This window comes from Lynx canadensis, chromosome E3, assembly GCF_007474595.2.
Source record: "Lynx canadensis isolate LIC74 chromosome E3, mLynCan4.pri.v2, whole genome shotgun sequence".
NCBI lineage: Eukaryota > Metazoa > Chordata > Mammalia > Carnivora > Felidae > Lynx > Lynx canadensis.
In genome coordinates this window covers 33,619,171-33,631,642 of record NC_044318.1, presented here as the reverse complement: position 1 = coordinate 33,631,642, position 12,472 = coordinate 33,619,171, and the positions used below count along the sequence as shown (strand labels likewise).

The following is a 12,472-nucleotide window of genomic DNA, read 5'->3' as shown; positions in this document are numbered from 1 at the left end:
GCTGCTGAACTGACCACCTGAATCTTAGAGCTCTCTTTCCCCTCCCACTCCCAAGAGTGGCCCAGGCTTCTTGACTTGAAGTCCAAGCCCCACCTTCTGGAACAATGCAGTCAACATATGCTACTCGGTCCCCTTATGGATCCTCTGTCTGTCAGACTTACTCCCATCCCGAGGGGGCCACCTGCTTCTGACCTCGGTCCCTGTGAAGTCAGCCCCCTCCTCCCCTCCTCTGTTTAACCTTCCTTCCCTCACTTTCTCCTCCATCCTCCTCCCCACTAAGAGGGATGCTCCCTTTATCCACATCTAACCCACTCCCGGATCTCCAAATATTTGGGAGGGAAAATGGGCGGGCAGAAAGAATTTTCTCCTTGGCCTAGTCTGGTCCAGGGATGCAAAGAAGACAGTAGAAATTTGAAGCGGAAAATCAGCTGGAGCAGGGGGGTGGTCAGGAAGGGGGTGAGTGACTAGTTGTTGGGGGTCTAGGGAAGGACTTTCTACGGGTGCTGAGGAGGCAGGCATGGGGAGGATCATGAGGAAGGACCAGAGGCTGTGTTCACAGGATGCTTGGGTACTGGACACAGCAGGCTTCCAGATGACATTACTTGATGCCTGCATTACAGCTGAGGGTTGATGCTCCCTCTGCCCTTCGTTGCTCCACCCCCTACTTAGGTCAATATTTATGTGTCCTAGACCTAGAGAGGCCCCTGGACTCACCACTGTCCCAACTGCACTCTCCCTGTCCCGCCTTCCCCACCGCCCGCCCCGCTGGCCAGTCCCCACGCCCACACACCCGAGGCTGCCTCATCTGGCACTGATTATCCCTGCTGCTGCTGCTGCCGCTGCTAAACTCAGCTGCTGCCTCGGTCTCGAGGACCCCAGCGCCTCTCCCCCCGGCCATGCTGCCTGCTGCCACTGCCTCCCTCTTGGGGCCCCTCCTCACTGCCTGGGCCCTGCTGCCTTTCGCCCAGGGCCAGACCCCCAACTACACCAGGTAGGTCTCTTGGCACCTTCCAGATAGCTTGAGTGAGCTTCAAAAGCCCTGATTCTTGGGGGTTTTGCCTGTGGATCCTGTGGATCCTTTCACTAACACACCACCCCCCCAGATTTCCCGCAGCCCCCACCCTCCCCCAGGCCCCAAGTTCTCCCTCCCTGCTCCAAGACCACTGTCTCCAGCGGGGCACCACTAGCCACCATTCCTCCACCCTTTGTCCCCTGCCCTCTAAGTTTCCCCATCCTCCCAGACCCTTGCCCCCCACCATGGAACCTGAGAGCTCCAAGACCTTCAACTTGCCTGGTATCTGGACATCTGGATTCCAGGAGGGAATTAGAGATGGTGGGGGAAGCGAGTGGGAGACTTGGGAATCAGATACTCAAGTAGTTAGCAGGAACAGGAGCAGGGCAAAGGTTGGGAGCTGGGGGACCCTGGTCTCCAGGTTCAATATGAGGGCCATCACTGCTGCTTCTCATCTCCCCGCCCCCTCCCCCCCCCATGGCCTCGTGGCTGTGTCCACATCTGGAAGTAGTTAGGCGGCTCCTGTCCCCGACTGCCAGGCAGGGCGCGAGGGGGGAGAGTGAGGAACAGCCCGAGGAGGATTCCGGGAATTCCTGTTGGGGTGGGGGTGGGGATTGGGGGGTGTTGCAGAGACAGCCACATGTTCCTGATCCTCTCAATCCCAGCCTGGCTGGCTGAAGCTGCCCCAGACCCCCTTTCTCCCTCATCCCCCTGGCTTCCCTCTCTGGCCCTTCACCCTCATTACCCTATCCTTCCCAAGCTCTCCTCCACTCATGGCTGCCCCCTCTTCTGTTCTCCAGACCTGTGTTCCTGTGCGGAGGGGATGTGACTGGGGAGTCTGGTTACGTGGCAAGTGAGGGTTTCCCCAACCTCTACCCCCCTAATAAGGAATGCATCTGGACAATAACGGTGAGAAAGACCCTCTCTTCGCTACCCCCTTGTTGAAGTCTCTGAGGCCTGACTGCTAAGAGAACCCGGGTCCACCCAGCCCCTGCCGCCCTCCTCCCTGCACCACTGCGCCCAGGGAAGTCCAGGCCCCCTCCCCTCTTCACTGATGGCAGCAGTGCCCACAGTAACATGTGGCAAAGTGTCCTCACACCTTAACTCCAGGCCTGCTCTTCTACTCCCAGTTTTATTTCTGGTCCTTGAATCTCTCCACAGACCCCAGGGCTTGTCCCCTGGGCAATGAGCTCCTGCAGAGCTCAGGCCCTCTGCTCTGCTCCCTGATGGCGTCCCTTCCTGTTCAGGCCCAGTGTCCGTATGAAACGCTTGGGGAAAGGGAAGTATCCTTTGCCTGGGTTGTGTGTGGCCTGACTTTGCAGGTCCTCTCCCCTGTCCTCGTCGTCAGGTCCCTGAGGGCCAGACTGTGTCCCTTTCCTTCCGAGTCTTCGACTTCGAGCTGCACCCTGCCTGCCGTTACGATGCTCTGGAAGTCTTTGCCGGGTCTGGAACCTCCGGCCAGCGGCTTGGACGTTTCTGTGGGACCTTCCGGCCAGCGCCCTTAGTCGCCCCCGGCAACCAGGTGACCCTGAGGATGACTGCGGACGAGGGCACAGGAGGACGAGGCTTCCTGCTCTGGTACAGCGGGCGGGCCACCTCGGGCACTGGTGAGACTTCCCTCACCTTCGCCTTCCCCCTCTCCTGGCTCCGCCCCCGGCGCAGGCCCCACCCCCAGCCTTAACCTCCCCCCCCCCCCCCAGACAAACCCTGCGCCCGAGAGCCTAGGGCCCCCATTACCTCCCTTACCCTTTTTCCTCACTAACTGCCCCTTCAGTCCCTCCTCCCCATCTTCTCTCGCCCCTCCCGCACCCACCCATCCCCTCTTCCAGGCCCCCCCCCAGGCGCGAGGCGGAAATGGGTCACCGACCCGCGGGTGGAATGGGCGGCCTGGGGTTACTGGGACGGTGAGTAACTGCCCGCCCCCGTCCGCAATCGGGCTCCCTCAGACGGGCGCGAGGGGGCACCCCCGGGCTGGGGGACTAGGTTCCCCCGACCCGGAGCCCCCTACACCCAGCCCAGGGCTCCCGATTGCGGTCCCATCACCCCCTCCTGGCGGCAGAAGCCTCCCCTAAAATGTTTAAGGCAGGGGCCTCGCCAAAGAGGCCTCTAGGGCTGTGCCCCAATTTGAGGGCGCCCTCACAGAGTGAGGACTCCCCAGCCTGCAAAGGGGACTTTTCCGCCGGGCGGGGGAGATGGGATCTCCCAGGGGAAGAGGAGCGAGGTGGCCGCGGGTCAGGGGGAGGGGCGAGAAGGGAGCGTGTCCAGCCAAGTCCTCCTCCCCCTTCCACCGCCTGACTGGGCGCCCGGCTCCAAGACTCCCCTGAGCGCTGGTCCTCCAAGCCCCCTCTCTGCTAACCAACCCCCTCTTTCCTACCCCTCTTCTCATCCCCTCCCGCTGAGACCCAGACGTCCGAGCTTCCAGCACCGGCTTCCAGCCTAGAGCTCTCCTCGAGCTGACCGAGGGTCTCCACCGCCTCCCACCCCCACTCCTTTCTCCCCTCCCCAGAGCACCAATTTTGCGGGGGGCGGCTGGAGAAGGCCCAGGGAACCCTGACCACGCCCAACTGGCCCGAGTCTGATTATCCCCCGGGCATCAGCTGTTCCTGGCACATCATCGCTCCCCCGGACCAGGTACCGATCCCCAGCCCCGGCTGCCCTCGGGGACCCAGGCGGCGTCCTCCAGCATGCAGCCAGCAGAGATTAATTGACCATCTGCTATGTCCCGACCAGTGAGCTCGCGCTGGTGGGGAGCAAAACCAGACCCAGAACTGCTTGCACTCAAAAAAAAAATGTAAAATTACACCTGTGACGGTCTTACGAGAGTGAGGTACACGATGCTGATATATAAACGGTGTTGTGTGTGTGTGTGTGTGTGTGTGGAGGCGGTGGAGGTGGATGCTGGGTCTGTTCCTTGAGAATGAGCCAGGACTAGACCTTGCCGACGACGGCAACAGACGCCACTGAAAGGTTCCCCTGAGTGTGTGATCCTCCGAGTGGCGGTGAATGCTTTAGCGGGGGGAGGGGAGATCTCCAGGGGACGCGGGAGTGGAAAGAGGAAGCTGTGGCGAGCTTCTGGGCTTCCGGAGGCGACGCGGAGTGGAGGAGGAGAGAGGTGCAGGGCTTCCGCGCCCTCAAGCCGCCCTGGGTCCTGCCGCCAGGTGATCTCGCTGACCTTCGGGAAGTTTGACCTGGAGCCCGACACCTACTGCCGCTACGACTCGGTCAGTGTGTTCAACGGAGCCGTGAGCGACGACGCCAAGAGGCTGGGGAAGTTCTGCGGCGACACCGCCCCAGGGTGAGGGGGCGGGACCTGGGTGGACAGTGGGCCGGGGAGTCTCCAATTCCCCAGGGGAAACAGTGGTGGGAACCTCGCGGCGGTTGGGAGGGGCCAGGCTTAGCTGAAGAGGCGGGATCTGAACCCGGAGCCCCCACACTGGTGGGCGGAGCTAGTAGGAAGCCAGGCAAAACGGGTCCGCGGATCCAGAGGCGAGTAGGTCCTGCGAAGCTAGGAAGCTGGTACAGTCAACCCCGGGCAGAGGTCACAAGGCCCGCCTGACGCATCCCCCGCTGCCCCGCCACCCGCAGTCCCATCTCCTCGGAAGGAAACGAGCTCCTCGTCCAGTTCGTCTCTGACCTCAGTGTCACGGCCGATGGCTTCTCCGCCTCCTACAAGACCCTGCCGCGGGGTGCCGCCAAAGAAGAGCAGGCCCAGAGCGCCGGGGAGGATGCCCGGTCGGGTACCCCGATCCTCAGCCCGGGCCCCAAGCCCGGACTCCCATCTGAGGAGAAACCAAAAGCCTCATCTGAGGCCCAGGCAACTCCGGGGGGCCCCGGTGAGTCTGGGAAGGGGGAGGAAGGGGACGCAGACTGAAGGCAGCCGTTTCAAAGGTCTCCTTTCTGAACTCATTCATTCACTCATACATCACTCACTGGTGCCTCCTCTGAACTGGTACTGGGTGCTGGGGCCCAAAGCTGGAAAGAGCTCGGAATGGGTCCTAATCAATGAGGCCGTTATGGGGAAAGTGGCACTTCCTACCCGCTGCGTAGGTCGCCGTCCACAAACCGCGTCCCCCTCCCTCCTAGATGTGCCCAGTGTCCCCTGCCCAAAGCAGTGCCGCCGGACAGGTACCTTGCAGAGCAACTTCTGTACCAGCAACCTGGGTAAGAAGCCCCATCTCCCAGCTTTGCTCCTCCAGCAACTCTCACCTCCCTCCGGCCCTCAAATCCCTCCTCCTGGTTCCAGTCCTGAGCTGGCCTCCTCTCTCCTCACCGCTCACCCCCACTCTCCCACAGTGGTGACCGCAACAGTGAAGTCCATGGTTCGGGGCCCAGGGGAGGGCCTCACTGTCACTGTCAGTCTCATTGGTGCTTACAAAACCGGTGGCCTGGACCTGCCTTCTCCACTCACTGACACTCCCCTGAAGTTTTATGTGCCCTGCAAGCAGTGCCCCCCCATGAAGAAAGGTAACAGATGTGGGTGAATGGGGAGGAGGACTTTGCCTCATGAAAATGATAGAATCTGAAGGACTCTGATGAGGAGGTATATCTACAAGGTCTCAATAACACACTCTCAATCCCTCCCTCCCCTCCCCCAGGAGTCAGTTATCTGATGATGGGCCAGGTGGAAGAGAACAGAGGTCCTACCCTTCCTCCAGAGAGCTTCGTAGTTCTCTACCGGTCCAACCAGGACCAGATCCTCACCAACCTCAGCAAGAGGAAGTGCCCCTCCCAACCTGTCCGGGCTGCTGGGTCCCAGGCCTGAAACCCAGGCCAGCTTCCCAGCCCCTAGCCCTAGGGACTCCTTTCTTATCCAAATAAATGTTTCTTGACTGAGGAAGGGGTCACATCTCCGTTTCTATGGTTTGGGGGCCCATCTAGGAGAAATCATTCATTTGTTAAACGACAGAGGTTTACTGTAACAGAACAATCTTTCAAGAATGTAAGACCTTGTCACCCCTTTGCTCAAAACTCTCCCATATATTTTTTTTTTTTTTTTTTTGGGACAGAGAGAGACAGAGCATGAACGGGGGAGGGGCAGAGAGAGAGGGAGACACAGAATCGGAAACAGGCTCCAGGCTCTGAGCCATCAGCCCAGAGCCTGACGCGGGGCTCGAACTCACGGACCGCGAGATCGTGACCTGGCTGAAGTCGGACGCTTAACCGACTGCGCCACCCATCCCATATATATTTTTTAAGGTATTTATTTTGAGAGGGAGAAAAGGGACCACAAGCAGGGAAGGGGCAGAGAGGAGAGCCAGAATCCCAAGCAAGCAGGCTCTGCGCTGTCAGCACACAGCCTGGCCCGAAGCGGCGTTTCAGTTCACGACCGTGAGATCATGACCAGAGCCACATCAAGAGTCGGCGCTTTAACCGACGGCCCCACCCAGGCGTCCCCAATCTCTCCCATATTGTAAACACACACACACACACACACACACACATACACACGTAGTGGTAACTATGTAGAGAGGATGGACATGTTAATTAGCTTGATTGTGGTCTTTTCACATTGTGTATGTAAATCCAAATATCAAGTATATGTTAAATGGATACAATTTTTATATGTCTAAGATATTTCAGTAAAGCTATCAAAAGAGAGATAAAGAAAACCTCCCATAGTTCCCCATTAGTCTCAAAATAAAAGCCAAAATCCTACTGTAGACTCTGAGGCTCTAGGTGATCTGCATCCAGCACACCCCCCCCCCCATCTCATCTCTGTCTATTGTCTCCTTTGCAAGTGCTTTTCCAGTCTTGGTGACTCCGTGACCAGTTCTAGTACCCTTCTGGTTGGGGGTTTTGCCTTTGCCATCCCCTCTATCCAGAATTCTCTCCACTGATTTCTCATGGCTCATTTCCTAACTTCAATCAGATCTCAGCTCAAAGTTCATCCTAGTCACTTATTCATTTGTTCATTCCAAATGGCAGGCACTGTGGAATGAACCAGAAAACAAAACAAAGTCTCTGCTCTTGTGGGGAGGAGAGCACATTCTACTGGAGCGGAAATACACAATAAAATAAACATGGTGTTGGGGCACCTCGGTGGCTCAGTCAGCATCTGACTCTTGATTTTGGCTCAGGTCATGATCTCACAGTTTGTGGGTTCGGAGTCTGCTTGGGAGTCTATCTCTGCCCCCACCCCATTTGCTCTCTCAAAAATAAATAAACTTAAAAAAATAAGAATAAGCATGGTGTCAAGTGAAACTATGCTATGAGAAAAACAGCCTAAAAGTATAAAGGGGTTCTACATTTGATGGGGTGCTCAGGGATGGCTTTGGGATAAAATGAACTTTGTTTTTGCTCTACTGCTAACCAATTATGTGGCCTGGGGTGAGATTCTTCACCTTGCTGAGGCCATTTGGTTTGTGAAAGGAGTTCACAAGATTCAGTGGGATGATGCAAGTGGCAGGGTTGGCAAACCCTACTTCCTTGTGCATATGTGAGTGATTTCTGAGTCCCATGAAGGAAAGGGAAACTCAGGAGAGGAGCCGTGGGCTGACATCCTGATGCTGGCAGGCTGGGTCTGCAGACCCAGCGGGGGTCCTGCAGGACCAGCCAAAAGGGTCCTTGGCTTCCCGCAGGAAGGAAATCAAACAGGAGCCAGCAGTAGGTGAAAGCAGTTTATTGAAGACAGAGAGAGAGAGAGATAAGGACTGGGTGTCTGGAAGACTTGGAAAGGAAAAGACCACGAGTCTCATCTTTTCTTGGGGTCTGGGGTTTTCACTGGCGATTGTACTCTGTGCACATGCCTTCTCAGGCATCCAGGAACTGGTCAGAACAAGGATAGGGTCCTTCTTAAGCCACTCGTTCCCTGAGGACTGGAGTCTTGGCGTGGAGATATCTAGTGCCAGTGGTCTGGAATAGGCACTTGATGGCCTGCCGGGTCATTCCTTAGATATCGCCTATTGTGCTGGAAGACTCCAAAGATATATCTCTTTGTCCCTTACAAGGAGAACATGGGTTTTTGCATTACGAGGCATGTGTTGAGTGGGGTGGGAATGCGGGGTCCTAGCAAGAATAGAAGCCAGAAAAGAAGCAAAGGAAAAACACGGCTTTTTTCCCTGGGGTTCCTTCAGTTTCCCTGTCTCAGTCCGAGTCCAACTGGAAGCAACCTCCCAACCAGTACTATGGAAAACGGCTATGATTGCTGCAGAGGCTTGTAGGAGAGCCTAGGACTAAAGTAAAGAAAGAGGGCTTCCCTGTGGGATGCTGATTCTAGTGATTTGGAGGTCTCATTGGGGAGGGAGGAACAAAGCCCGAGCTCCATCAGCCGGGGTCCCCGTCCGGTACCTCTGAGTTCCATCATTCGAGCCGGAGTCGCCCGTCAAGTTTTACGTCACTGGGATCAAACCAATCACGTCTTTAAGTGCACCAATCGGCGGATGCTTACGGCGGAAACGAGGTCGCCCTAGCCAATGACAGGGGCCGTACGGCGGAAGTGTAGAAATGGTCTCTTGGGAAGATGGCAGCCTCAGTTCAGCCACAAGTTGATTGGCAGGTGCGGTGACCAGAGGGTAAGCCTTACAACCCAAGCGGCTGTTTGGAGGCTGAGGCACGAAAGAGCTGCGGGCCGAGCTCAGGGAGGGTCCGGAGGCACTTATATAAAGGTCTCCGGAGAGCTAGAGAAAGGGCGGCTCCAGAGGGGGCGGTGCGGCAGGCGAGGTCTGGCCGGAGAGCACGGACGCCCGGAAGGGGCGGAGCCTGCGGCGGGGCGGGTGGAGCTTTTGGAGCTCGGGAGGCGGGCCAGGAGACGAGGCCCGGGTTGGGAGCAGCTAGGGGCAGGGTTTATGGGGTGGGCGTGACCATGAGGTGGGGCCTGGGGCGGGGCCTAAAGGGACCCGGGCCGAGCTGGAGAGGGGAAGGGTTTGGGGGGACTGGGCCTGGTCTGGAGGAGCCTCATCTAGCGGGTTTCCGACGCGGCGGCGGCAGCATCAGACCAGGCCCTGTCCCCCGATCTCATTCCGACCCCTTTCTCCTCTCTCGCTCAACAGCTCTAGACTCCAGGCCCTGTCCCCTGGGCTCTGCCTTCGGATGTCCCACCGTACACAGCCTGCATGCGCCGTGGGGCGCCCCAGGACCAGGAGCTGGTGGGCCCGGGGGCTCCTGCGCGGGGGTCCCGGGGCGCGCCTCCTCCCTCGGGACTTGTCCCGGTCCTCGTCTTTCCCCCGGACCTAGTATTCAGGGCGGACCAGCGGAGTGGACCCCGGCAGCTGCTGACCCTCTATAACCCCACGGGAGCTGCGCTTCGCTTCCGAGGTGAATGGATGGGCACCTCATGCTAGGGATCTGGGTCTGGGGGCAGGACACCAGGGGGACTGTGTGGGGCTGGAGGAGTGTGATGAGCAGGGTCAGATATCCAACTTTGGCAGACTGGAAGAATCAGGTCCTGTGCTCTGGGGTAGAAGGCAAGAGGGACTCTAGTGTCCCTCCCTGGGCAAGCTTGTGTAGGGTCTCTGAAGCAATGGTCGGTCTGTGTGTGCATTTATCCCTCAGTCCTGTGCACAGCACCTGCCAAATATACGGTGTTTGACGCAGAAGGATACGTGAAACCTCAATCCTGCATTGACATGTGAGTTGGGATGGTTGAGGGGACTCGTGGGAGCCAGGGGTTGCAGCTACCTTTGTCTGAATTACCGCGCCCATGCCCTAGGGCTCAGACCTGGGTCTCTTCAACCTTTTCCCCCACCTCTGTCAGCATCCCTAAGGGAAAAGCTCCTGGGAAGTGGGCCTGGATCCACTTGGATCACTGCCTGTCATTCACTTCCTCACAATGGGCCTCTCTCCTATTTTGGGACCAGTGTGATTCGCCATGTGGCCCCCATTCCCAGCCACTATGACGTCCAGGACCGCTTCCGCATTGAGCTGTCTGAGGAGGGAGCTGAGGGTCGAGTGGTGGGGCGCAAGGACATCACCTCGATTCTGAGGGCCCCAGCCTACCCTCTTGAGCTTCAGGGACAGCCTGACCCAACGCCCCACCCAGGGCCTCCTTCCTGGACAGCACCACCCACGGCCAGACACTTCCCCGAGAGTGAGTTGGGGGATGGGAATTCTTGAGTTCTTGAGCGTTACCCTGGAGATGCACCCAGTTGGAGTGGAAGGGGTCTTCTGGTTCAGTCTTTTGCTTTTTGGCAGAAGCATTCCTAGGAGTTGAGATTTCATATCAGGTTAGGCAAAACACAGACTTTTGTAGCTTTCCCTGGTTTCTGGCCTCTACTTAGAGGGAAAAGTTCTCCCTTGGCTCCAACTTCAGTACTTCCTATCATGTGCCAGCTTAGTTCAGTTCAATATGAAACCCATACTGAAGCACTATGCTGTACCAAGTTGTGGGCTGCATATGGGAGACAGAGTTCCTTGCCTGACAATCTTGTCCACAGGAGTCAGTAATGAAGGCAGGGTGAAGAGAAAAATATGCTGAGGGACCAGAGGATAGAAGGTTTCTTGTAACTGTGGGGACAGAGGCTCCAGGGAGGAGACGACACTTGCAGTATGCCCCCTGGAAGGCAATAAGAAATAGACACACCTCCCATCTCCAGCTTTCATCCTGGAGGACGGTGGGCTGGGCAGGAGGGAGGCTGGAGCTTCTGATGAGCCAGGCTTGTTTCCCAGACCCCCATCCACAACTGGCCACCAGCTCCTTCCTCCTCTTCTTGCTGACGGGCATAGTCTCCGTGGCCTTCCTGCTGCTCCCGCTCCAGGACGAACTTGGCAGCCAGCTGCCCCAAATCCTGCATGTCTCCCTGGGACAGAAGTTGGTGGCGGCCTACATCTTGGGTGAGCACAGTAGTGGCTAGGGGCGTGGGGGCCATGAGGAAGGCTAACAGAGCCCCAAGGCTGCTCATTCGGTCTTGCTCTTCTGTCCTCCTCCTCCAGGCCTCCTCACCATGGTGTTCCTTCGGACCTGAGCTCCCTGCTCAACTTTTACCCACCTCCTGGGGCAGAGATGTGGATGTGTACATGAGACAGCCACTGTGATGCCCCTGCTTTGTTTCAACTCCTACTCCCTCTTCTTCCTGCCCAGCCTCTCTCCCCAACTACCCAGGGATTTGTATTCATTTTCCAAATTGAATAAAATAAATTTTTGAAATTAAACTAAGAAATGTAGGAAACAAGCCCCTTTCTTCCCACTTCATTCCTCCAGTTCCTCCTCCCATCCTCAGGGGACTTGGGGCAGTGAAGGGACCCAGTGAGGGTTCTAGTCCTGGTGCTGCACCAGAAGAAAAACCTGTGTGACCTTGAGCAAGTCATTGAACTTTTCTGAGCTTCTATTTCTACTTCTAAAATGAGGGAATTGGGGAAGTAGACTTTTTAAAGGTCCCCTTTAGCTCTAAAATAGGGTCCTTTCCCTAGGCTAATGTACTTAAACAACAAAGAAACAAACAAATGCTGCCTAATCCCACCTGCTGTAGACATCCAGTTTCAGTCCTTTTTTTTTTTTTTTTTTTAAGTTTCATTTATTCTGAGAGCAACAGAGGCAGCACGAATGGGAGAGGGGCAGAAAAAGATGAGGGAGAGAGAGAGAGAATGAGAGTCCCAAGCAGGTTCTGCACTGCCAGTGCAGAGCCCAACATGGGGCTTGATCTCATGAAACTGTGAGATCATGACCTGAGCTGGATGCTTAACCAACCAAACTACCCAGGTGCCCCATCCAGTCTCATGCTCTTGAGCCATCAGAGCCTCTTGCCAGGGTTTCCTAGATGCTTCCAATACCCAGAATCCTTTTCTGCCTTTTTGACCCTTTATCTGCTTTTGTCTCTTCCTTTATGACTTCAACTCCTGTGAGTCAGAAACACCAAGGTCCCTGCCAAGACTGGGGAAAATGGGATTGCCTGACATAACTTCCAACTCAACCAGGCAGGAGAAACTAAGGCACAGGAAAAGAATAGGATCCTCGAAAGGTAGGTGTCCAGCCCTCTCTCAGATGCAGGGCAAGGGAGAAGAAAGGAAGAGGGGCAGCCAGTGACACTGGCAGATCGTTGATTGGGGCAAAAATCAGCAAGACAATGTTAAGACAGACTCCGTCTGTTCTCTGCTTGTTGTCACATCTCTAATCCTCTTGCCTCCTTCTAGAAGGACCTTACTGATGACATACCCCCACTCCCCCAATCCAGGATAATCTCCCTATTAGTTTACTAGGGCTACACAGACAGGGGCGGGGGGGCACTTAAACACAAATTAATTTTCTGACAGTTCTAGAGGCTAGATGTTCAAGAGTAAGGTGGCAACAGATTTGATTTCTCTGGAAGCCTCTCTTTGGCTCACAGATTGCCCCCTTCTCACCATGTCTTTACATGGCCTTTCCTCTGTGTGTGCACATGCCTGATGTCTCTCCGTGTCCAATTTTCTTACAAGGACACTGATTGGCTTAGATTAGGTCCACCCTAATGGCTTCATTTGAACTTAATCACATCTTTAAAGGCCGTGTCTCCAAATACAGACTGAGATATTGGGGGTTAGGGCTTCAAC

At 56.2% G+C, this 12,472-nt stretch overlaps 2 protein-coding genes and 1 long non-coding RNA gene across 5 annotated transcripts; all 3 read left to right on the top strand.

Annotated features, from left to right (window-relative positions):
• The first annotated feature begins 706 nt into the window (after positions 1-706).
• PCOLCE (procollagen C-endopeptidase enhancer) lies at positions 707-5,846 on the top strand. Its single transcript, XM_030299993.2, has 9 exons — positions 707-991; positions 1,813-1,921; positions 2,361-2,619; positions 3,519-3,643; positions 4,171-4,307; positions 4,598-4,845; positions 5,096-5,173; positions 5,306-5,476; positions 5,608-5,846. The coding sequence occupies exons 1-9, from the start codon at positions 897-899 to the stop codon at positions 5,772-5,774; spliced, it is 1,389 nt and encodes a 462-aa protein (XP_030155853.1). The 5' UTR covers positions 707-896; the 3' UTR covers positions 5,775-5,846.
• On the top strand, positions 2,626-3,517 carry LOC115503704. Its single transcript, XR_003965477.1, has 2 exons — positions 2,626-2,916; positions 3,419-3,517. It is a non-coding gene; the product is annotated as an uncharacterized LOC115503704 (long non-coding RNA).
• Positions 5,847-7,138: 1,292 nt separating the features above from the next.
• MOSPD3 (motile sperm domain containing 3) lies at positions 7,139-11,085 on the top strand. Of its 3 annotated transcripts, none has more exons than XM_030300017.2 (6): positions 7,139-8,507; positions 9,001-9,265; positions 9,503-9,578; positions 9,808-10,037; positions 10,616-10,780; positions 10,880-11,085. In XM_030300017.2, the coding sequence occupies exons 2-6, from the start codon at positions 9,064-9,066 to the stop codon at positions 10,909-10,911; spliced, it is 705 nt and encodes a 234-aa protein (XP_030155877.1). In that variant the 5' UTR covers positions 7,139-8,507; positions 9,001-9,063; the 3' UTR covers positions 10,912-11,085. The 3 variants fall into 3 exon arrangements, with proteins under 3 accessions (XP_030155877.1, XP_030155875.1, XP_030155876.1); XM_030300015.2 differs by having other exon boundaries at positions 7,139-8,523; XM_030300016.2 differs by lacking the exon at positions 7,139-8,507 and adding an exon at positions 8,549-8,770.
• Positions 11,086-12,472: the final 1,387 nt, after the last annotated feature.

Coding starts and splice junctions, on each gene's coding strand:
- PCOLCE (XM_030299993.2), top strand. CDS start 897: ATGCTGCCTGCTGCCACTGCCTCCCTCTTGGGGCCCCTCCTCACTGCC. Junction 4,308..4,597: donor TGCGGCGACACCGCCCCAGG/GTGAGGGGGCGG, acceptor CGCCACCCGCAG/TCCCATCTCCTCGGAAGGAA. Junction 5,174..5,305: donor CTTCTGTACCAGCAACCTGG/GTAAGAAGCCCC, acceptor ACTCTCCCACAG/TGGTGACCGCAACAGTGAAG.
- MOSPD3 (XM_030300017.2), top strand. CDS start 9,064: ATGCGCCGTGGGGCGCCCCAGGACCAGGAGCTGGTGGGCCCGGGGGCT. Junction 10,038..10,615: donor GGCCAGACACTTCCCCGAGA/GTGAGTTGGGGG, acceptor CTTGTTTCCCAG/ACCCCCATCCACAACTGGCC. Junction 10,781..10,879: donor GGTGGCGGCCTACATCTTGG/GTGAGCACAGTA, acceptor CTCCTCCTCCAG/GCCTCCTCACCATGGTGTTC.